This window comes from Palaemon carinicauda, chromosome 8, assembly GCF_036898095.1.
Source record: "Palaemon carinicauda isolate YSFRI2023 chromosome 8, ASM3689809v2, whole genome shotgun sequence".
Lineage (NCBI taxonomy): Eukaryota > Metazoa > Arthropoda > Malacostraca > Decapoda > Palaemonidae > Palaemon > Palaemon carinicauda.
This window is the reverse complement of record NC_090732.1, coordinates 42,107,458-42,132,499: the sequence shown is the minus strand read 5'-3', so window position 1 is coordinate 42,132,499 and position 25,042 is coordinate 42,107,458. Positions and strand designations below refer to the sequence as shown.

General features: G+C 35.9%; 2 protein-coding genes across 2 annotated transcripts in view; both read left to right on the top strand.

The window, feature by feature from the left end:
- Positions 1 to 17,967, top strand: part of Bx42 (Puff-specific protein Bx42) — a 57,745-nt gene extending 39,778 nt beyond the window's left edge. The window contains exons 6-9 of the mRNA XM_068378604.1: positions 2,493 to 2,562; positions 6,978 to 7,172; positions 7,293 to 7,471; positions 7,671 to 17,967. Coding sequence (XP_068234705.1) covers positions 2,493 to 2,562; positions 6,978 to 7,172; positions 7,293 to 7,471; positions 7,671 to 8,208 — 982 coding nt within the window. The 3' untranslated portion in view covers positions 8,209 to 17,967. The remainder of the gene's footprint in view (positions 1 to 2,492; positions 2,563 to 6,977; positions 7,173 to 7,292; positions 7,472 to 7,670) is intronic.
- The window catches only part of roh (reduction of Rh1), a 33,504-nt gene continuing 25,025 nt past the window's right edge, over positions 16,564 to 25,042 (top strand). The window contains exon 1 of the mRNA XM_068378021.1: positions 16,564 to 16,844. Coding sequence (XP_068234122.1) covers positions 16,564 to 16,844 — 281 coding nt within the window. The remainder of the gene's footprint in view (positions 16,845 to 25,042) is intronic.

The window sequence follows — 25,042 nt, the reverse complement described above, 5'->3', positions numbered from 1 at the left end:
TGGTCTCTCCTACACATCACCCATTCAAGAGGATTAAGGCCAATTTTGTTCAACTTCGTCTCCGAGTTCATTGTGAAGACAAAAAATCCGGCGATATGTTACCCTAGGTTTTCTTCCTTTTTAGATTTTGAGTCTTGGGGAAGTGTTTTGATTCTTTCAATCTACCTTGTTTCGAAGATGGTTCTCCTGTCTAGTATTCGGGTGCTGAATCTCATTTTAATTTGAACAGGAACTGGGACTGTCATTCAGTTAATTTGTTATGCATGTTGCATAACATTTTTCATAGTTCTGACCATCCTTTGCATTCAAATCCTCTTGGACAGTACCATCCTGTTCATAATACTAGGTATGCAGTTAATTCTAATAATCATGCTTTCTCCATCATAAGGCTCAATGTTATTCGGTATTCTAGAAGTTTTATTCCACCTATGACCAAGTTGTGGAATGATCTTTATAATCAGGTAGTTGAATTGGTTGAACTTCTATAGTTCAAACTTGCAGTGATTTTTTTTATTTTGAATATGCTGACATAAGTCTCTTTTTATAGTATATGTATAAGAAATCTATTTTGATATTGTTACTCTATTGAAATGTTTATTTTAATTGTTCATTACTTCTCATGTAGTTCATTTATTTCTTTATATCCCTTCCTCAATGGGCTATTTTTCCTCATTTAGAACCCGTGGTCTTATAGCATGCTGCTTTTCCAACTAGGGTTATAGCTCCACTAGCAATAATGATAATAATAATAATAGCAACCGATTATCCTGATCAGTTGCTTTTGTGTCCTGTGAGAGTGCTGATGTGCTGTCTCAAGCATATATAGGGAGATCACCCCAGACTGAAAACCTCTTCATCAGTACTGGAAGGGTCAAGAGGTAGTTGACAAAGAACACTATATCTTCTTAGATTAGACAAGTCATTGACCTGGCCATTAATCCTTCCCCTTCTCAACAAGGAAGGGCACAACCCAGAGCTCACGATGTCAGGGCTGTAATTACGCTCCTGGCATTTAAAAAAAAAAAAAACGTTCTGTAACACAGGTACTACAGGTGGATTTATTTGGCCATCGTTCTTCCTTCTGAGCCTACTACCTGCGAGATGTGACACACATGTCCCTAGGTAAGTTTACTCTAGTCCCTGTGTTAGCTGCTCAGCAAGTGGTATAGCTACCTTAGCTCCCTATTAGCAGTTGTTCGATGACAGAGGTTATGATTTATAGTCTGGAATGAATGTAAAGAATGACTGGTCTTTCCTTTTCTTCATTTTCCCCTTTCTTGGGGTACAGCATCTGGCTCCCTGTCAGCTAGAACTCATCGACTGCAGATAAGCCCCATTTAGTGTGTAGCTATTTTGGCTATTGATATTTCTTGTTACGTCCCCATTCTCCTTATGAAGGGGAGATGGGGATCTGGGTAAATCAGTTTGTATATTTGTCAACTTACAGCTTATATTTTGCCCAGATGGTGTCACAATGGTGTTTTTACACTCATTTTCCACCTTTGCACATGTCAAGTCACTGGTTCATGAGGTATCAGGATGCTCTTTTCATGCATTTTCATGCTCAGATAGAGCAATCACAGATAAACCGTTCCATTTATTTGGAGAGACAACTTCCATCCTTCTGTGTGTTCATCTCCTAAGTAAGAAACGAGGGTTTGTATTTGTGTAGGAACAAATGACAAATTTGGAAGTAATTTGTATTTTTCCTAACTCTAGAAACTTGAGTTCTTTACACAAATGTTATCTGCCATCACCTACCCCTGGAAGTCCCCCTCTGCAATCAAAGTGGATTTGTGGCTGGCCGGCTACCCATTGGTAACAGCCGGTACGGTTGTTCTCACTTTATTAAAAGTTTTATAGCCGTGTTCTGGCTAGCACTGGTATCTTCTCCTATTTAAAGGACTCAGGTTTGTATAGTTAGTTAAAATAAAAATTACTTAAATATTTGTCATATTTTTATTGTAAACTATTAATTTGTATTAATTTTTGTTGTTAGGGGTTATAAATTCTTCAATAATTGGCATTACAGACCTTTAAAAGTTAGTGAATACAGTAAGTGCATTTAAAGGATGTGAAATTCAAGTGAATTTCGTTTATTTCATCTGGAAAAGATTATTTTTGTTTGTGAGCGAGCTGCCAGAATAAATTAAACTTGTAAATCAAGGTACTTCTGTACCTGGAATAATGAGAGCCAACAGTACATTTTTTCATTAGAAGCTTAGGGAGGAAGAATTGAAGTGAAGTGAAGTGATGAAAGAAAATAACTTGCCTTTTGAGGAATTTTGCTTCAGACTGAAGCCTGATAACATTGTAGCAACACTTATTGGGGACTGTTAAAGATGATCATTTACTATCCAGATTCGTACTGCAGTTAGAATCCATCTTAGTAAATGCTTAGTGCATTAGTATTTCAGATTGTAATTTTATATTGATTTTTGATATTTGTAAATCTCAAGAAAAATTGAAGAAAAATAATGTTTTTTCTCCAGAATCAATAAGAAAGTACCTCGCGGTCCACCATCTCCACCAGCTCCTGTCATGCATTCACCTACCAGAAAGGTAACAGATTATCGTTTTGTGTCCTTTGCAGTATTTTGAAATGGTCTGTGAAACATGCCTGTAATTTGTAATTTCACTATTTGCTGATGACATTAGTAGATCTATGATTTGCATATCCTTTCACATGCTGATAAGAACAAACTTGATTAAAATTACTAATAAAGTGCATTAAAGTCTTTTAATGTACTGTACTATCTACCGAGATTTTTCAGGTTCTGAAATTAAACATTTTCACCACATGATCATTATCATATGGGAAATAGTTATTATACAAGTACAGTGACCTGTTAGTATTCTTGTGATTGGTATGTAAATGAAAGTTAAGGAATATTGACAAGTCAAAAGTTTGACTCAGGAAAAATGGTAACTTTGATTTAATAATTTTTCTTATTTCTCGACTCATGTTTAATGTTTTCAAAGATTTCGAAAAAATCTAGATATCTTCTGCTGTGGGTTTTACATATTTTTGTCATTTTTTTTATTGTGGCAACTCAATAGTGCTGTACTCTGTTATACTTAAGTTTTTTGTGATGTTAATTATTTCTATTAACCTCCCCTAATGTTCATATTGCTATCATCTCTGGAAGCTCGGAATGAAAATCAGTTTCCTATTTTCTTTTTCTTTTCCAATAATTTAATACCTCTAGTAACAAAAGGAGACCAGCATCTAACAATAATAACATGCTTCGCGAGTCAGATAACTTCTCCCATCCAGTAGTCGACATGGAACAGCAATGACGTGCTCCTGTGCTCTAGATTTCAGGTTTTTTATGTTTATACTGACTTGAGATGTCTTTTTTCAGATTTGTCAGCAATTGCTGCACTGTTGTGCATAAGAATTGTTTATTGATGATCATGATCTTTGTGTTTCGGGCCTAGGGGCAATTTTTCTTTTAGAGATTCTAGTGAGGAGCGCTTACTCACCGTTTCTCTGAGTACTATGTTTCATAATCAATTACTGTAAAGTTGAGAGCATAAAATAAGCTAACTTTTAGTACAGGGATAATCTGGAGAAGGCTAGGCTACATGCTCCCAATGTACAGATCATTGCCCATACAGTATAATATACTGTATTGTAGCTTTGTTTTACGATCTGTTACATGACCTTTAATTCATAAGCAAGGAATTTACAGGTTATTATTACAATTCCTTAATGAATTATTTTAAATCTTTTGATATATGTATTAATATGTATACTAGTCTAAATATTTAGATAGATAAACACTCACGCACAGATTGAACTCTTCCCACCTCATCCCCCTTTCGTAACTACAACCCGCTGGTTTGTTAAATTGAAAGAAAGTCTGGTTTCTAACTGTACCTATCTGGGTACCTAATCTCACCAGGGTATGACTACTCCCCTCCCTCGAGTGTAACAGGAAAAAAATATATATATACAGTATATTTATATATACTGTATAGTAGAAACTTGCTCTTTATTTTATATGGGAGATATATACTGCATTAGAACTGAACGTTTGGTCCACATTTTTATTAGGTGGGTGCACTATTGCAAGATATATATGATTACCATAGATAGAAGATTTGGCTTAAATAATGAATCATCAATTTATCGGATTCTTTAATGTTGCCTGTTACCTTAATGAGGTTAGATTCAGATTGTTAGACATGTGTAATATTAAAAGATATACAGCATTATGATGAGGTTGAAGGTTGTGACTTCAAATTATTATTAATCTATTTATCATCTTCATTAATGATGCCAGTTACCTAAATGAGGTTAGGTAAATTAAGGGTTTTATCAGTTACTAGAACTAGTCATAACAATTTTTAAAACTTTTTATGGATTTTTTCTGTTGGCAAAATCTTTTCATTTCAGCCATTGAAGATATAAATAGGTGCAAAGGTTTTGCTTAATATTGCACAGTAAAATCTGTATCTGTTGGCCTTGACATCAGAAAACAAATCAGTGAACTACAAGCATTTCTTTTGCCAGATTTAAGGCTAAAGGTTTACAACAAATTTTTTCATTTCCTGCCTAGAGGCATTTAATTTTATTTGAATGATTCCATGGTCATTAGGGTAATGTGCCTTCCTTATTTTCTAATATTAAAGTATATACATGACATCTGTCAGAGAATGCTATGTCATTTAATTTTACTATTATGTCTCCAAACTCAAATAGAATTGGATCCAAATCCAATGAAAAATTTATAAACTAGGCTTCATGATCTAAGAAGTACTGTTTATCTAAAACTTTTGCTAGAATATTTTATTTGAAAGTCTTAGCAACACCTCATTTGGGTGTCAAATCTGTGTCACAGTTCCAGAGCTTTAGGGCCTATAGTAGCTGTTGGGGTATGGTCTGATAGAATGGTAAATTTAAGTGATTGGTATGGTAGAATTATACTTGGGTTGCGATTTAGTAACCTTTTAAAATTATTTTTATTTGAAATACTTCTCCCATAGTTTATTTATGGTTAATTGCATATAGTTTACCAGTACCATGTTGCCGATGCTAAATAATTTATAGATTTAGCCTTGTGGTGCGTGATTAGAAAACTTAGGAAACTATTTATATTGTGTTTTACTACTTTCTCAGTTTTCAGACACCTTATCATGTTTTCTTCTAAATATGTATGGTATTTACACTCGTAGTTTCGGGGGATGTTAAAGAATGAGAGGTCTACCTGGTGAGGGACCTATGGTCGTGGTTCTAACACGCCCCAGTTACTATACCAACACTCATTAGAGTGAATGAGCTGGGTTTATTCCTGGCATTCCATGCATCTTTTTTTCTCTCCCTATGTTTAGCAATATTTATGCCTTAGAAATGGTGCTAGAGGAGCATTTCACTGGGCGACACAGGTTCCTCGGCCAGAAATAGATTTTTCCTTCGTCAAAATCCCTTTTTAAGGGTGAAAATTTAGTGGTTGCACAATGAAATTATATAAATAATACTCCTTGTTATATGTATGTCTGCATATTCTTGATACAGTAGCAGGAATTTGAAATCAGGTGATCAGAACCAGGTTGAAAAAAATTCATTAATTGTTGATGGTTTAAAATGCTCTTGAAATTGGAAAAAAAAAAAGAATAGAAAATGCTTTCATAAAGCATGTGATATCCTATGAACCAAGAAAATGAAATAATGATATACAGTAAGAAAATATTGATAAAATATGACCAAGATGATCACAGTAATATGACACCATAATAAATCTACGAAACTTAACATTTTAAGTTCAACATGCATCCAGATTTAGTTATAACCTGTCTCTCGGTCCTAATCCAGATCGTAAGTCAGCAACTACCTGTAATGGCATAAAGAGGATAGGGAAATATTTTAAATTTGAGACTGGAGAAATTATGCAACATGCATAGCTTGTTATTGTTTTTAGACGCTGGTCTCATTGCATTACTGAAGCCATTCGTGTATTGGAAGGAAAGAAATGGTAAAATTTCTTTTATTTTAAGGCATAACAGTTAAATTTCAAGCTTTCAGAGGTGGAAGCAATATATACATCAGGTGAATATAGAAATAAGAAATTTCATTTTTTTTTTTTTCATCAGTTTCATTATTAGTCTTACCAGTTTTTTCAACTATTAAATGACAGTATTAAATTTGGAAAAGGTTCAAGGTAGCATTAGAGTGAACTTATTTTTCATGTATTTATTTTAAGTCAACATACAAAGCACTTACTTATGTGGTCTGCATGCATTGTCTTTGAAGACATTTGTTTATGATTCCTCAAGTAGCTTTTTTGTGAAAAAAAAAATTCTAGTTTACAAGTTTATCAAAATTTACATGAAGCACAGTACTGTAATTAAATAACTAAAATGAACTTGGTTTGTGGGTTACTTGAAAAATTGAGGCATTTTACTATGTAGATCATGATTGAAGCCTATATATTTAAATTCATTATTATTTCTATGGTAGGAATTTATTCATGGTAAGTTGTGTTCGTTTGTTATACAGCGCATCTCATATCAGATATTGGGTATGAATGATTTGACTGCCATATAAAGACTAATAAAAAGGTTTTAACAGCAATTACTAAGGCACTATTATATTTGCCGAAGGAATGTTTGACAAGGAAGGCAGTTATGTAGGAACTAACTTGTCAGGTAGGTGGGTGTGGAGTTCTTGTAATGGAAATGTCTTTTAACCATTATATGGTTTTCCAAGAGATGCACAAGGTTATGCAGTGTTTGTGTCTTTCTAAAAATGCAGACCTCTTACACCTTTTCACAAGAATATTTTGTATGCAGGAATCAGGTGGTCATTTGTGAGTATGTGAAATTTAAAGATTTATAAATCATTATATAGTTTGAATAGAAAAGTGAGATTCTTTAAGATGATAATTGCATATCATACTGTATATGGTTTCCTTATTCCAACAGTGTCCTTATTGTCCTGAAGACAGCATATTTTAATAGTATTCTACTTTTAGGTCACAGTGAAAGAGCAACAAGAGTGGAGAATCCCACCTTGTGTAAGTAATTGGAAAAATGCCAAGGGTTATACAATTCCTTTAGATAAACGTCTGGCTGCTGATGGAAGAGGTCTACAATCTGTTCATATTAATGAAAAGTTTGCAAAGCTGTCTGAAGCCCTCTATATTGCCGATAGAAAAGCCAGAGAACAGGTTTGTATGTTTTTTCTTTAGTCTGCTTTTTTCGGTAAAAAACAGATTTTATTCAACATATTCACATGATAAATACAGAAATATTTTGAAGCATGGAGATTCATTCTGATGATCTTACAGGTGGAAATGAGAGCACAATTAGAAAAGAAGATGGCTCAGAAAGAAAAAGTTAGAAAAGAGGAATCACTCAAGGTACTTGCTAAGAAAGCAAGAGAAGAACATGCAGGACTGCGGCCAACAACAGCAGGAGCTGATGATGCAGAAAAAGAAAGAGAAAAATTACGCTTGGATCGTGCAAGGTGATAAATCTTATACTTTCACTAGCTTCTTTGTAATTTTGTTTATTTGGGGGATTTTTTTTGTCATTCACATAAGAATACTGAACTGATGTTGTATGGATATTGTTTGTTAGTTTAATACTAATATGACTTCTAATTTAATTTAATACTCATATGACTTCTATTGAATTTTCAACACTTTTTCTTTTCGTTTTTTCAGGGACCGGAAGCGTGAGAATGCCATTGCAAATTCCTCGGCAGAAAGACGTGGTAAATTGGCTAACCGTGAGCGTGATGTCACAGAACAGATTGCTCTTGGTTTACCTCAAAAGACAGCAGGTGGCGGAGAGGCCCAGTTTGATCAGAGGTTATTCAATCAGTCTCGTGGGATGGATTCTGGATTTGGTGATGATGAAGCCTATAATGTATATGACAGGCCTTGGCAACAGGGTAGCAACATCAACTCTAACATTTATAGACCAACAAGAAATGCTGAAAGTGAATATGCTGCCGATCTTGATCAACTTTTGTCTACTGCTCGGTTTGTACCTGACAGAGGTTTTTCAGGTGCAGATACAAGTGCAAGTCGCTCTGGTCCAGTAGAGTTTCAGCGATCAGGAGTTGGTGATGAGAAAGATGATGATGACTTGTTTGGTGTTATTGGACTTCTGTCAGAAGCTAAAAAGGCTACCAAGAGAAATCCAGATGGAGATGATCGTGGAAGAGAGGACAGAGATAAAAGAAGGAAAAGAGATTGAAGATTTTACACTTTTAAAATTTGCTTAGGGTTGATTGATATTGAATTTTTGTAAACAATTTTTTTATTTTCTAGGAATAACCATTTATCACAAATGACCTTTCCTTCATTGTTTACTACAGAAACAACTGGCATAGCTTTGAAAGTATGATAGGTGATGTGGCATGAAGCAAGTTGTTTCTAGATTTTGGTAGAATGTAAAGGCAAGTTTTATGACTAAGAGAAGAGGTTTATCATGTGCGAAGAGCAGGGTTTCTTTTAATGTCTGGAAGGGCATTTGAAGAACCCAAAGCTATGAAAACAGTACTTATTTATGAAAATATTCAGCTAATGAAGTTGTCTGTGAAAGGACAATGTACAGTAATCAAATCGTACAGTTAGCACATTTGATTGATTTTGAAAGTGCAGCTGAAATGTCAAATATGTAAAAATACCATATAAGTTTGGGAGCATGAGGAACGAATTACAATATAAAGACTGCTAAAAGAAACATTGAAGAAAACAGGAGGATGCTTTAACAGTGCAATATATTTCATCCAAGCTATAGCCAGCAACATTTGTAATAATGATAAAAGTTGGTAATTTTAAGGATGGTGGATTTTGAATTCATTGAATAAGAACTTACTTTACCCTAAGGTGTGTTTGACTGTAATAAATCCAGCTGCAATTCTTCCAATAAGGTAGTAGAAAGAAATAATTTATCCAAATCTGATAAGAAAAGGAAAGAGACTAATGGATATTTTAGAAATATATTAACTATTACATGATGTTTTTTATATTTTACTAAAGAAAGTCATTGTTAAACCACACAAAAAGATTTTGTAGTTACATGGTGTCAAGGAAACTTTAGACCCAATTTCATCAATATCATAGATTATTTTAGAGCAGTTTCTTTGTACAGTAATTGTTCATGTGCCTGTTCTCTAGTGGAGTGCTCTTCTTCGCCAGTTATTTTGTAATCTATCAGGTTTTCCAATCTGTTACTCGTCTTTCTTATTACTCTTTTAGAAACAGATTCACAAAACAATTGTCCCCCCAAGGTAATGTAATTGCTTTACCTCTTCTATAACCTGCCGTTTACAATAAGGTCCTCTTCCTCTTTTCCTGTTAGTTGCTTTTTACATTTCAGACATCAAGAATTCTTTGCTCCAATTATATTTTGTAATCCTAAGCATTTCTTTAAATACTATCCCTTTATCTTTCAGTTCTTGATAATAAATCTATGCTTTTCCCAAATAACTTTACCATTGCTTCCTCTCTGATCAACTCAGTTTGATTTATACTTATAATTCTATTTATTCCTCTCGTGTTCATTCTTAATTTTCCATTTTTAAAACATTTTTAAAATCTTAATTCCCAAATTTTACTGATAACTAAGTCATCTTTATGTAGTTCCTATGACCTTCCCTTTCTGTACTCTTGAGTAGCTTCCTCTCTTAAAGGCTTCTTTCTAGATCATGCATCATGTTGTAGTGTCGGCTGGCTTAATGAGGCCTTCAGGTGATATGCCTATTGTATTTTCATAATACCCCGTCCAATTACTTGTCTTAATACCATGACAAATGCCTCTCAAGATTTACAAATATCTTGAATAATATCTTCCTTTTTTATATGGTACTTCTCATGTATCCTCTCTGTATTTATTGCCTCAGTTGTTGATTACACTGATAGCAAGCCAAAGTTTTAGCAAGTTGTTTGTAATTTTTGTCTTTGGTTTTTCTGTTATTTTCATCATGGGCTATCATATTCTCTTCAAATATGCTATTCTCTGTTGATCGTTGTAATTTCAACATCCTCCAAATCAAAATCATATTAATTTTCTTCATTCAGTAGATTATTTACTGCATCCATTATTTCCCTTATTTCTGCTTGAATTCCATCCTTTTTATCTTGTGTATTTTGCCCGTTTTTATCTTTTATGTTACTCACCCGTTTTGATGTTCAAACTATATTCTTTGTTCTTTGAATGTCTGCTCTCAGAATTTTATTCCAACTACTTTTTCACTACAATTACGTACTCCTTTATGATGCCATTTTTCAGAAAATAAGTTTTTTTTTTTTTTTCAATCGCACTGTAATTTTCCCTTCATCCTTTCCTTCATTATAAACTCAGCACATGATACTTAAACGGTGTAGAGCTTACCTTGCCTGGTATAACAGTGCAGGCCCCTCAGTATCATGCCATCTACGCTAATCTTCATGAAATTGTTCTGTCGTATTCTCTACTCTATATGTTTTTAATTCTCTGTAGACTTCATACACTCTATTTAGCATATTAATCTTTGGCATGGTCATAATTCTAGTGGGTTTTTTTCTCCATTATTGGTTTTCTTTCCAAATTTGTATATTCCTATTATATCCTCAAAACCAATTTTGGTCTGTTCATTCATGCCCATTTAAGTACAGTATGTTCCTTCCATTACACCATCTAACTATGGGACTTTCGTCATTAATCTAATATCCTCTCCCAATTTTTTTTATTCAGGTCTCGCTATTTAAGAAAGTTATGCTTTAGTATCTAAATTCTCAATAACTCTCATTTATACCTTGACTATTAATGTAAGCCTATTTCATTTTGTCTTGTCCTGTCTGTACTCCACCAGAATATACATTTCCATGGTTTTCATGCTCATCGTTTGTAGGCGACATGTTTACATTTCTTCTTGTTAGCCTTTGTACCACCTTTGTAACTTCCACCATTATTCCAACAATAACTATGCTCAATCTTAACGTCATTGTGCCAACTGAAACTTATTGTCTTTTGGTATTGAACTGAATTAGATCATATACAAGTATGTAAAGTAGTGTTATTTGAAATATGTTGTGCTAAAACTTGAAGTAAAGTTGTGTAGTACAGTACATCATTCTGCAGGTTATCAGATTCTGGATTTCAAGTGTCTTGGTTATAAATGCAGTGTAATTACAGGATGTCATGTTATTTTACCCAATGACACTGAATATCTATTTAGATGTTCATAGGCTCAAAGTTTCTTATATTATTTTTACTAGCTTGAAATAATTCTTTATTGTCTATCATGTAAAATTTCAAGCTCCTCACTCTTGTCTAATTTTTTTTTTGGGTTGTAGGACTACTTTCAAAGTCTAGAATTTCAAGAGAGGAACATATCAAAATTAAACCTAGAAAATGTGAGTTCTGGTACTGCCTTGTAAGGCAACTGAAATTATGTATCTGTAATAATATTGCTTCAGACATTTACATAATACCAGGATTTGGACCCATTGATGCCAGTAGTCAAGTGATGTACTTTTATTAGTTCTCTATACATTTGCTTTTGTTTGAAGTTGAATTAATCAAATACTTTAGCGTGTCAAGTTTGCTTTACATTTTGACAGTTTCAGTAAACATACAAATCTAGGTAGTAATTGTAGTGTAAGCAGTCATTGAATTAAGTTTAATATATATTCCTTGTTTCTGTAAATAGAAAAATGAATTCTGAAAATTATATATTTTATCTATGCAGAACTTTTGTAGATCTTGATGCATCAATTATCTTTGCCAACAATATTTCATCAAGTAAAGATTAATAAAAACTGGCTACAGTATTTGATATTATTCTATGATTTAGCCAGATGACAGAGTCAAAATATTTATTGTTGATAAAAATTTGTTTAAATACTTGATGCTTATAGGACTGGCAATAACACTTTTCATTCAGTTATTTGAGTTTTGTAGTTTGAATATTAAATCACCAACGTGTAGTTATTTTTTGGAGTGTTACCCACATAACAAATTTATCTTGAGAGGAGTAAGGATTGCACACATACAAAATCCAGTTATTCCAGTAAGTTACTGGTCAATAGAAATTACGCGATAGTCCTTGTTTGTTTTATCAGGAAATAGGGAGACGGGGCCATCCTGGTGGGAGCAGGAGAAAGGCTTTTGAGAGGGCTTTACACATTAGTAGATATCAATACATTATCCCTGCTGTCTTCAGAAATACGTTATTGTATTTTCTCCACAATAATTCTCCAAATTGCGGAAATTGAAAAAATCAAAACAGTGATCTCAATTAACCTTTCAAAATTTCATTATTTTATTTCCTATACCTCTAAAGATTAAGGTACTTTATGTCTTCAGCATATATTTTTTATTTGTTATACCTTTATATTGCTAGAAGAAAGAAACAGACTCCATTGCATTATTTTACATCTCAAATTTACTACTACAAAAAATTAACAACTAATTAAGTTATTTGATAAACTTATGATGTTTTGAATTGTGAGTACATTTTCAGTTATATTTGTTCATGCATGAATGTAAACCATCATCCTTTAATAGAAGTAGGATTTCAGCAAACCTGGAATCCATTTGTTAAGATTTATAAGGTGTTGATGGTAGTTGCTGCTTAAGCCCCACTCACCCTACCGTTCACTGATCAGCTACTTTTAGCTTCAGCTGCCGAGTAGTACTGACATACTCTCTGCCTCTTAACTATCTGATTTAAGGATTTTACTGCATTATCTATTTGCAGTCATGTGGGTCTGCCTTGGCAAGCTTGGCGGCAATTGTAGTAGGCTGTGGATCCACATTTTGTGTATCTTTATGCAAGGTGCATGAATGCTCGCAGTCATCCCTCTGTGACAAATTAAGTCGTGGTCTCCTTTGCAGTGGTCTGAGTATGGTCAAAGGGGGAAGAAGTCTAAGAGAGATTATGGCTTCAGAGGCTCCTACACCTAAGCTTTTGATAAATAAGCTTTTTAGCTCGTGCCTCTCACTTTGCAGTACTCAATCTGCTGCTCCTTTGTTGGCTTCCTCTAGAGATTAGTCCCCAATTTGCCCTTGGGTACAGTATGCTTCAAGGGGAGGTAGCAACCTTCCCCTAATGAAGCTTGCCGCTGCCTCAAAGTTTGGGCGCTTTTGTGACAACTGATGATAACATTTGCAAGAATTTAGACCTGAGAAAATTGTGTCTCCCCTGAGGCTTCAATGGCATTCCATCTGTGGAGAACTTGTAAAAAGTAGTAGCAGATGCTATTCCGCCTGTGGAAGGACCAGAAAGAGTCCTTTTCTGCTGTAGAAGATCTTTGATCCTCTCCCCCTGTGGTTCGTTGCCAGAAAATTCTCGACTTCCACTTCTGGCAAGGGAAAAAGATGTATATGACCTCCTTCCCCTCAGCCCTGTATCTTTGACCTGTTCATCAGCCATCTAATATTGTACTACCTTCTCCAAAGATGAAGACGACAACCAATCATCAGACTCATGAGTCTTTTCTCAACCTCCATTCATGCACTTACTAGAAATGTAGTGCTATACACCATAGCAACCCCAGGGGAAGGTGAGGTGGTATGAGGTACTGGTGCTTATGCTCCTGCTTCCAGTATTCATCCTCGTGCAGGAATAAGCCCACACACTGTCTGTCAGGACAAAGTCCGCTGTCCTCATCCTCATCCTTCATCAAGGTTGACAGCCCAGCAGAGGGAATGTAACGCTGTACTTCGGATGATCTACGTGAACAGAGAAGGGGTCTGCAAGAGTCACATGCACAATTACCTCCACTGGCACGATCACTTTCACATATATAATCACCTCCATGCACACGATCCCCATGAGACAGGTCTCCACACGTACGCTCCCAACATATACACAATCCATTAGCAATGATCCTTTGTACAAAGTTACCATGTTAAAGGTCTTTACCAGCTAGTTGGGCATCGGCCAGATTTTTTCGTTGGACAAGTTTCATCAGGACACACCAAGGCAAAGCAACCTTCACCAATAGACTGTCCAAGGCGTACCAGTGCGGCATTTGACTCCTTGTTCTTGTGTTCATCCTTCAGTGGTACAAGCATGTAATACTTCATTATCCAAGACAGATGAAAAAGCAAAGGACGCCGCCCCAGCCTCTGAGGAGTCAGACCTGGCTTTCATACCCACCACTTTGAGTTACCGTCCCTGTTCCATTTTAAGTCCAAAACCTGAGTAAACATCACCTACAGAACACGTGATGATCTCCACTCTCGGGAGAGAGAAGTCTCAGGACTATATCAACCCTTCATTACCCGACTCTGGTCTCCCACCTGTGGAGATGGAGAATCTTGAGACAAAGTCTACATTCGTGAAGATATTGGGTCTCCTCTGAGATTTCAGTGACCTTTGGGAGTCAACTTTGACCCCTATCAAAGTCAGTATGACATTTACTGATCAGTGCTTTGGCTCCCCTGAAAGTTTGAAGCTACCTTGATCAGAGTTAGCACTAGGGATTCTAAATAGTGTAAATTATCATATCTCTGGTCCGAGAAATTCGCAGTTCTCAAGCCAATAGAAAAAAAATCCGTCCTTCTTCACCTTCTCGACAATGATCATTCTATATTCCTGAGAATCCAGACCTCTCTCTTACATTGTGACATCAGTAACATCATTGATACCAGGATCCCTTGTGAAAATACTCAAGACAAAGGAAACTACATTTTTAGCGTATTGAGTCCACTGCCATGGAAGCTACTAACATTCTAAATCTCCAGATGACTTCGTAGATAGACCACTTGTCAGAGCTGTTGCCTACTTCTTTACTTCCCAGGACTTGGCAAATTCTGAGAAAAAGTATTAGTTAAGATACTTAATCCTGTCGTGTGGCAAGACAATCACCTTGGCTCATCAATTTGCAAACAAGTCTGCAAAATTAATTCTCTAGGTGTTGATGCAGTAGCTCCTCACTTCACGAAGCTGGTAGATCAGCTAAAGGCCCTTGTGTTAAGGAATTCTTTGTTTTTGTTGTTGAAGGATACAGCCCTATTCCCACTACAAGACGTTGACACAACAGTGGAGGAAGACAAGCCAAAACTCCCTCATCCATCGAGCAGTTACTTTTATAGGACCAACCAATTCAAAGGTAGCCAATAGAACATTGACAACTGCCGCTCCATTCAAATCATCTCTGAAGATATTGACATTGCTAGCGATTTCCAGGGCCATGTACATCCCTTCAACTTTTTAGAAAAGTTGTGGACAGTGCTACAGCCTTTCGTTCCCCTTCTGGCAAGTCCAGGACAGGTATCAGGAGAAAACAAAGAGAACGCTGAGATGGGCAGTACCATGGAGCCAATAGCTGGTCAGTGGAAGTACTCCAGGATGGATACCACCTTGCGTCATTGACTCTCATCCTCCCCTCACTCTGATACCAATGATATTCAACTCACCAGCCAAGTTCCAGGAAAGCCCTTGCCCTCAGGGTAGAGGTGAAGATGTTAAAAAAGAACGTGTAAAAAGTCCTACAGGACGGTTCTTCAGTTTTTTATTGTTCATTCACAAGGGGATGGGGACGGCAAACAGCGTAAAATCCATCATCAGGAGGAACGGCTTCGTACTTTCTGTAGATCTAAAGAATGCGTAATTCTAAATTCCATTTAGCTGTCTTTCAGTAAGTACCTATGCTTTGTCCTCAGGGAAGTATTGAACCAATTCAAAGTCCTATGCTACAGATCGACTCTCATACTCCAAGTTTTCACCAGCGTTCACACTTATCTCTGCTTGGGCACACGCCAATGACGGTCGTCATCTGAGAGACCTGGATGACTGGCTGATTCTTGCCTCTCTGAGGTAGTTGCTACAGGATCAAGACAAACTTCTTTTTTTTCTTTTGCCACAATCTGGGGACCATATTTACTCGGGAAAAGTCCAGCCTCATGGCCAAGCAGAAAGTGGACTACCTTGGTATATTAATAGAAACTGCAATAGTGAGAGTTCATCAAAAAGTCATGTAAACTGACTCTGGGAGGTAGCACAGCCTTTTCTCATTGACTAAGAACGTCTGACTTGACAATGGCAATGACTTCTTGAAGACATTGTTGGAGAACCATGTTGCTAATGGGCATCTCCACAATCAATAGTGTCTGAAACATCACTGGTCAATAACCAGAAACACCCATCATCGTCTTGTTCTGGTGGAACAGATGGCACATGACAATCTAGCCTTGTGGCTTAACGTCAAGAACCTCATCAAGGGATCCACTCCAGTGCCCTCATCTTGAAATGCTGCCGTTCACAGATGCTTCTAAGGTGGGATGTGACATACCTGAGGAACCAGACCGCTTCGTGCTGCTAGTTTGGAGAAGAAAAGCAGTACTCTTAGCATTGCAAGTTTCACCGTGTCTGATGGGCCACACAAGTGTTCAAATGTTGAGGAACATGACTTGAGTGGTGTACATCAACAATCTTGGAGGTACTGTTTCCTAGCTTCTATGTGAGTTGGTGAAGCAGGTGCAGACTTAGGCATTAAACCATACAGTAGAGCTGTCAGCGAGAGTCATTCCAGGCAAGAGGAATATGCTAGCTGACACTTCCAATACCCATGGGACAATTTCGATGTCTACGCTTTTCCATCATTCTTCCTGGAGATGGCGATCACTATAAAATCCATCATCAGGAGGAACGACTTCATGCTTTTTGTAGATCTGAAAGATGTATACATCCAGATCCCATTCACCTGTCCTACAGGAAGTATCTCTGCTTCATCCTCAGGGGGAGTAGTGTACCAATTCAAAGTCCTGTGCTTCGGATTAACTCTCACTCTCCAAGTTTTCATCATTGTCCATACTCATCTCATCTCAGCTTGGACACACGCCAACGGTGTTCATCTTCTGAGATACCTGGATGACAGGCTGATTCTGTCTCTGAGGTAGTTGCTTCAGGATCAAGATAAACATCTTTTCTTTTGCCACAATCTGGAGATCATGATTAGTCAGGAAGTATTGGAGTCTCATGCCCAAGCAGAAGTACTATGTGTGGATGCTGATAGAAACAGCAGTCACAAGAGTGTTTCCATCTGACAACCATCCTGTAAGTCCTAGGTTGAGGTCAAAGTGGCTGCTCGATGGACCTTTGGATGGGAGAGGCTTACCTGCCACATTGGCAGTAACTATCATCACCTTGTTATAAATTCTATCAACAGTTCCAGCTTCGATGAGATCATACTACTATTAAAGGATTCAGGTATGTATAATTTGGAAAAATATAAATTACTTGAAAAAAATTTAATGTTTTTACAAGTGCTGTTATCTTTAGCTACTTGAAATATATATCTGTATATAAGATCCTTTTTTTCTTTTAATTTCATAATGGTGTTTTCTCTGCACAAAAGTTTAATGTTGACGTAGACAAAATATAGAACAGGTGTCTTTACTTAAAAGAAAATAATGTGTGAGAGGTAAATGCAATGTTGAAACTGCTGTTGAAATTTTTGGAGTTCTTCCATTAAAGTATCCCAGGGGAAAAGTAAGTATGCTTTTGTTCTTTAAAGTTTAATGATTCTTGGGGGTTAACATAGGTTAAAGACTAGTATGACGACATTGAGAGGCACATGATGGAGCAAAATTTAGTTTTAAAGCAACTCAAATTATTTGATCTAATGATTCTTAGGCAATTAATTTATATACTGAAATAAAAGTTTCTTTCCAATCATTGAGAGGTAAATGTAAAGGGGTTGGTTACTTTTTGAGTGGATAAAAGTTGCCTTAATTGGAAATGAGTAGTTTCCAGCCATTTGTTTTACTGTATTATCCTGCAAAGTGTTATTTGTGCATGAAGAATTTACCTCCATTAATTTTTATCCTAATTGCTGTTATGTATTTTATAGAAAAAGCAAGGTGAATATGTAGTTGTTAGAAATAGGAAGATTTTTTATCTTCTATTTGTATGATTTAGATAATATTGAGAATGGGAAAATAATTGGATTATTATTATTATTATTATAGTATGCATTGTAAGTATGTCTGACTTGCAATAAATCTTATTTGTATAAAGCTGATTTTAATTGATCTGACCCTTTGCTGTGAAATGGAAATTATATTATTCATATTAAATTATTTGGAAAATACTCTCAAGAAGGATTATAATGTTTGCTTGTTATTTACAAGTACAGGTAATTTGTATGTACAATGTTTTAAGGTTTCCTGGAGATTAAAAGATTCAGTCCGTTCTTGGAACAAAATTTGGTCATCCATATCCATGGGAATTACGTTCAAACACCTCCCATGAATGAGTTCCATAATTAATATTGACACTAAACTATGAATGTTAAACTCAATTTTGCTTTTATGGTACTGTATAAACACTTGAATATACTGTGGGTACTGTAGTTTTTTTATGGTATACAAATACTGTAATACATAAACAACACTGAACTTTACTGTAATAATGATATAACAGTAATGTATATTACAAATTTTATTCTTGCAATATAATTTCTCTGATTTAAAAGCTTATTCACAGTAAGTACTGTCTACATGTATGCCTTTTAGAATACAGTACTACTGTATACTGTTCAGTTTAAAAATATGGCTTTTACATACATACATATACCAAGGCACTTCCCCCAATTTTGGGGCGTAGCCGATATCAACAAATGAAACAAAACAATAAAAGGGGACCTCTACTTTCTACGTTCCTCCCAGCCTAACAAGGGACTCAACCGAGTTCAGCTGGTACTGCTAGGGTGCCACAGCCCACCCTCCCACATTATCCACCACAGATGAAGCTTCATAATGCTGAATCCCCTACTGCTGCTACCTCCGCGGTCATCTAAGGCATCAGAGGAAGCAGCAGGGCCTACTGGAACTGCGTCACAATCGCTCGCCATTCATTCCTATTTCTAGCACACACTCTTGCCTCTCTCACATCTATCCTCCTATCACCCAGAGCTTCCTTCACTCCATCCATCCTCCCAAACCTTGGCTTCCTCTTGTACTTCTCCCATCAACTCTTGCATTCATCACCTTCTTTAGCAGACAGCCATTTTCCATTCTCTCAACATGGCCAAACCACCTCAACACATTCATATCCACTCTAGCTGCTAACTCATTTCTTACACCCGTTCTCACTCTCACCACTTCGTTCCTAACCCTATCTACTCGAGATACACCAGCCATACTCCTTAGACACTTCATCTTTTGATAAATTGAAAAGCCTTTTAGTAAGATGAATGTTATCTGAAGGTTGCATTACTGATATCTTTGAACCATGGGTTTTTTGGCCTTGAAATAGAAAAATAATATTTCCATCAATCTTCCATTTAAAAATTACAGTAAAAGGACAACTTTATGACCTCAGAATAAAGAAAAGTTGATACAGTATTTAGCTACTATTCCACTATATCTCCTCTATCTGATGGACAGCTTGTATGTCTAGAAAGGACAGTGGAAGCGAACAAGCACCATACCAAACAATCGTCATTTCTTATCACACCACTCGTATATCCAATGGATGCCTTTGCCATTTGCTTCCTGTAGATCTACATCAGAATATGCAGGTCCTAGTGAGCAGCAGCGTAGGATGTGGTCCTTGATCTGGGGCGATTCACACAGGGACAATCAGCATTGGTGACATATCCCCACTTTTGAAGTCTCTCCTGTTTTCCCAACCTTGGATCTTGCTCTATTTTAGGTGGTCCCCTCCTTTCTGTTACGGGACGCTCCATAAGTTAGGTGTTTGGTAGGGTCAGGTAGTGCTTCATTGGTTGAATTACAGTCACTCTCCCTCCATTTCATCAATCTGTAGGCAACATGGTCTAGATGTTCAGGATCCTCCACAGCCATGAAGCTTTTCTTTGATTTTAGTTGCTGTCTTGTTGCTTGTTGTACATAAAGTGGATGCCTTGGATCATTCATCTGTTTGACCCTTTCATTTTTGATAATAGCATCTCTTCAAATTTTAAGTGGTGCAATACCGGCCAGTCTATAAAGAGACGGGAGAGGTGTTGCCTTTAATGTGACAGTGATTGTTCGACAGGCTTATTTAGCTCTGGATTCACTTTCTTTGTCTGGCACAATCTTAATCACACTGGTGAACAATATTCTGGAGTAGAATAGCAGACTGCTAGAGCTGTTTTCTTAAGGATTTTTGGATCTGCTGCCCAGCTGATGTTAAATAATTTGTTGGTGCTATTATAGTATGCTATCTACCGTCGAATTTCTATTATAGTATGCTATCTACCGTCGAATTTCTATTATAGCATGGTATCTACCACAAAGTATGTTATCTACCGTCAATATTAATCCTCCCGTTTGATGAGGATTATCAAACAGATTACTTACCACCAGTATGTTATCCTCATTGGACTTTAATGATAGTTTAATAATATTTATTGGCTGGACAACATGGGTGCATAATTATAAGCAGTTTGTAGGGAAACTTTTTTCACAAATTATTCAAAGCTCATCATACAACAATGTTACAAGTTAATCAAATGAAAAATCAAATATTACAAAACTGAAAGAAAATAATCTATGAAAAATATTCAATCAAAATTTTATTCTACTACTGCTTGTAAACATATCTTGCATCATTCAAGAAAGCAGGAAATACATCGTCGCCTTTTCTCAGAACTTTCCAATTGAAACCACCACACTACACACTTCCAGACACATTAAACCAATCAGTGAGTGTATTAGGTGATTTCCCAGCTAATTATAAAGTAGTGTTAATTGGGGTCTCATAAACAAAATAATAAACTAATTCCAAAATTTCAGAAAGGGGTGGTAGATAGCAAAATCGGCGGTAGATAGCATACTATAATAGCACCAATTTGTTAATGAGGTTGTTTCTTGTTGATAGTTTTTTCTTTAGTTTTTCTGTTTGTTCTTTAAAGCTAAGCTCTGTCAAGAGTGATGCCTAGATATACTGGATAGTCCTCACTTCACTCCGCATTCTCTACAGGTATAAACATACTAAAACATTACATTGCATTATAGCGCACCGTGCCGGTTGACCCTACATTATAGCGCACCGTGCCGGTTGACGCCAGGTTTATTTTTTCAATGAATCATACTTTTGAAACAATATAGATGTAACATCACATATTCTAATAACTTCTACAAACTTCTGTACTGATATAGCAGTGCATATTTAAAACAAAATGAACACTTTCAAATTAACATATAAGCCTCCTCTGCCGCCCAGGAAAAACCATAGATAAAAAACAAAATCTCAAGTTTTGAAAAAACTATGGAAACCTGTGTATCCACGGCAATAATGCAGAGTAACTCAAATTTGAGTGGTGGAACCTCACTCTTGTACTACTAATAAATAATAATAATAATATTAATAATAAATTCGACTTGCTCGGGCTAGCGTGCGCTAGAAAGTGACCACTTACTAAATACCTCTTCAAACATCGAATAAGTTTCACCCAACACTAAATTCTCATTGGCCACTGCCTACATAACAACTGAACTTAAGTAACGAGACACTTAAGATCTGCTTACATGTCGTTAGGACAATTATTTTTCGCTATACTTCGTAACGCGAAAAAATTCTAGTCCTCACTTCACTCCGCATTCTCTACAGGTATAAACATACTAAAACATTACATTGCATTATAGCGCACCGTGCCGGTTGACCCTAGAAAATACCAAAGAAAGGGAGAGAAAGAAAGAAATGGAGAGAAAGAAATAAATGTTCCGATTGAATGATTTACACATTTAACCTCTTTTTGAAGCCTTTGACAAACATGTTTACTTGAAACAGACTACCAACACTCATGTCTATGAAGACACCTATCATTGACGTTATCGTTTGCGCTGTTTGAACTTGTAGCCACAGTTTTAACAAAAAATTCTGTTTGGTTACATTACAGGAGCTTTTAAAAAACTTCTTAAAGATAAATCGATCAAAGGACAAAATCATTCCAGCTTCCTCTGTATCAAGCAAAATACATAAAATATGGAAAAGCATTTGTGACAACTTCCGATATCAAAAACTTCACAGTATTGGTGATTATATCTTTTTTTTTTTTTTTTGGTTCAACTAAGAAATCTTCAAATTACAATAAACTTAATTCCCTAAATCTCAGATACGAAAACTTTAATGATCTATCAAAATAATAAAAAGTTTTTCAATATAGGAAAATATAATCCGCACGGATTCTGCAACACCATATTATCAAAAAGATCCTTTGTATGCACCGATCTACCAGCTTAATGTTTCACAGGTGCTTGCAAAGATTTAACAAGTGAATTTTCCGTTGGATCTATGTAACCCCTCATTTCATGCATGCACGTTATGGCATAAATAGCTTGATCACTGGAGATTACTAAAGCACCGGAATCTAATAAAAGCGTCATAAATAAAGCAACATACAATGGCATTTCGCTTTGCTCGTGACCATTATTGTAAGTTTCTCTTTGTTGAAAGACAAGTTGGTAGGCCTTGTCGGTGCTGTCATTCATCGATGATAGAAGATGCCCATGACAACTGAGGTCCCCCAATTTCCTGTCCAAATTAGATGCCACCGTTAAAGACGACTGCTGGCATTTCATTGCATTCACGATCCTGGAAAGTAGATTCCAAAAATAAAACATCGTACATATATACTTATAATTTCAAAAACCTTTACCTTCTATATCAAAGTTAAATTTCAGCGAAAATTTTTCCCATTTTTTTTTTTATCTTTTTTTTTATCTTTGAGTAAACACTCAAAGTTTAACAATAAAGTTTCCCTCGTTAATATCAACAGTCAAGATGGAGAGGACTTTCACTCTGGAATATTCTACTTAAGAATTTTTACCTCCATTTTATTAATAACCTTTGGTATAAAGCACCAAACCTCAAGTTAAAGCATCAATTCCCTCTGTACCGGGACACCAATATTAGAGATTAAAAACCTCAACATATTTTTAAAATTAGAAAAACAGTCTAAAGAATGAATAACTCTCACGAGTCCATAACTCTGAAAAATGTAAGCAAGAATTGACCATTCATCCATGTTAGTTGACAACACTTCAAAAAATCCGCTCTTTTGTACTCTTTCTGGGCTAACATACATTGATGACCTGAACAGTGTATTCAGTACAAGTTTCAATTCTTTGGTTTTCTATGATTTCCAAATCTGGCTTTTTGCTACCTACTTGCATTAAAATCGATTTTTTTTTTTTTATCTGGAACAACGTTCAAACATTGCCAAAGTACTTTACATAATTCTGTCGACTGCCTCCTGCTCCTTCATGTTTAATTTTAAAGATTCATTTGCTGTCCAGTTTCCAACCACTTTTCATAATAAAAACAATGCGCTGTATTCATCGCTAAAAACATCAGAACTACTCCAAACCTACTACTGAGGTGTCACAACATATAAATTTCCCAACACCAGAGGCGTCACAATATAACTTAAATCTGAGGAGTCACAATATAGTGGTAAATTTCCTATGTCTGAAGCGTCGCAATATAGCGGTAAATTTCCTATGAGGCGTCGCAATATATTGATAAGATTGCCTACATCCGAGGCTTCGCAATGTGATAAATTGCCTACATCTGATGCGTCACAAAATAGTAATTAACTGCCTACATCTTAGGCGTCACAATAGAGTGATAAACTGCCTACATCTGAGGCGTCACAATATAGTGCTAAACTGCCTACATCTGAGGCGTCACAATATAGTGCTAAACTGCCCACATCTGAGGCATCACAATATAGTGCTAAGCTGCTACAGTACATCTGAGGCGTCACAATATAGTGATAAACTGCCTACATCTTAGGCGTCACAATATAGTGATAAACTGCCTACACCTTAGGCGTCACAATATAGTGATAAACTGCCTACACCTTAGGCGTCACAATATAGTGATAAACTGCCTACATTTTAGGCGTCACAATATAGTGATAAACTGCCTACATCTTAGGCGTAACAATGAAGTAATAGGTTAAATAAGCCTGATGCAAGTATATAGTTAAAGTAACGACCAAAATAAAAAATTAATTTCTGCGTCAAAACGTGATCTCAAGTAGAGCATCTGATATTTCCCCATTAAGTTCTCAACTAGCTTTGCTCAATATGTAAAAATACAGAAATACTTTATCGTTTTCATTTTAACAATACCTCTCACGACAAATTTCGTGGAAATTATGTAACAGACAATTATGTCCAAAAGATTTTCGTTAAAATAACGTTTTTGTTAATTCAGAAGGCTTGGCATCTAAACAAGGTCTTTAACGACATAGTTTATCCTAATACTGTAGTTACGAAATTTGCCTTCAGTATTCGTCCACTGTAAACCTTTCAAAATATAATTTAGAGTCTGTAAACCAGTTATACTCTCTTGTAAATAAATCCAAATCTTGAGGCTTCAAAACAACCATCCGCAGCTATGCCATCATCTAAAAATACTTCAAATTTTCACTTCCTTAGATCTCCAATATCTAATAGACTTAAGAAATTTAGTAAAGATGTACAGCTGCTTTCAAAAATATCTAAAGATAATCCATTATAAAAACTTTTTAAATTTTTCCCCAATGAGAAAGATATTGGCAACGTTTTAATAGATTTCTATGCGATAAGCAGACTGTAGACTGATTAAATCCTTAAAAAGTTTGTAATAAAAAACCAGCCTTTGCTTACCATTTCCATTCTTGGTCACCGTCAAAGGAATTATTTCTTAGTTTTTCTGATACCAGTGTCACCCATTCTCTTTTAATAAATTCTGATTCGTCCCTTTCTGACCTATTGTTACCCAATCCAACAACCACAGTAACGATTTTGAAATGGAATTTTGTGATCGCCCTTTTAGGCGTCAATGCTCATCTTACCGGACCCAATCTAATTCTATTCAATGTATTGTGAATAACAACAACCAACAGGCGATTAAAAACAATAAAATAAAATAAACACAATGCTCCAATTTCCTTGTACCAACTGCTAAGTATACAAAATAAAAACAGCTATATTTTCACTTATCTTTTCGACGTCTTTCTTGGTATACATTCCCGGCTAAAATGTCAACTCTCGGCCTTTATTGAGCTCTAGACTTCTTCCATCAAAGTTGATATGAATCCACACTTTCCCTCGATCTTTAACTAGCTTGACACTTTCGGCGATGCTGCTCTTT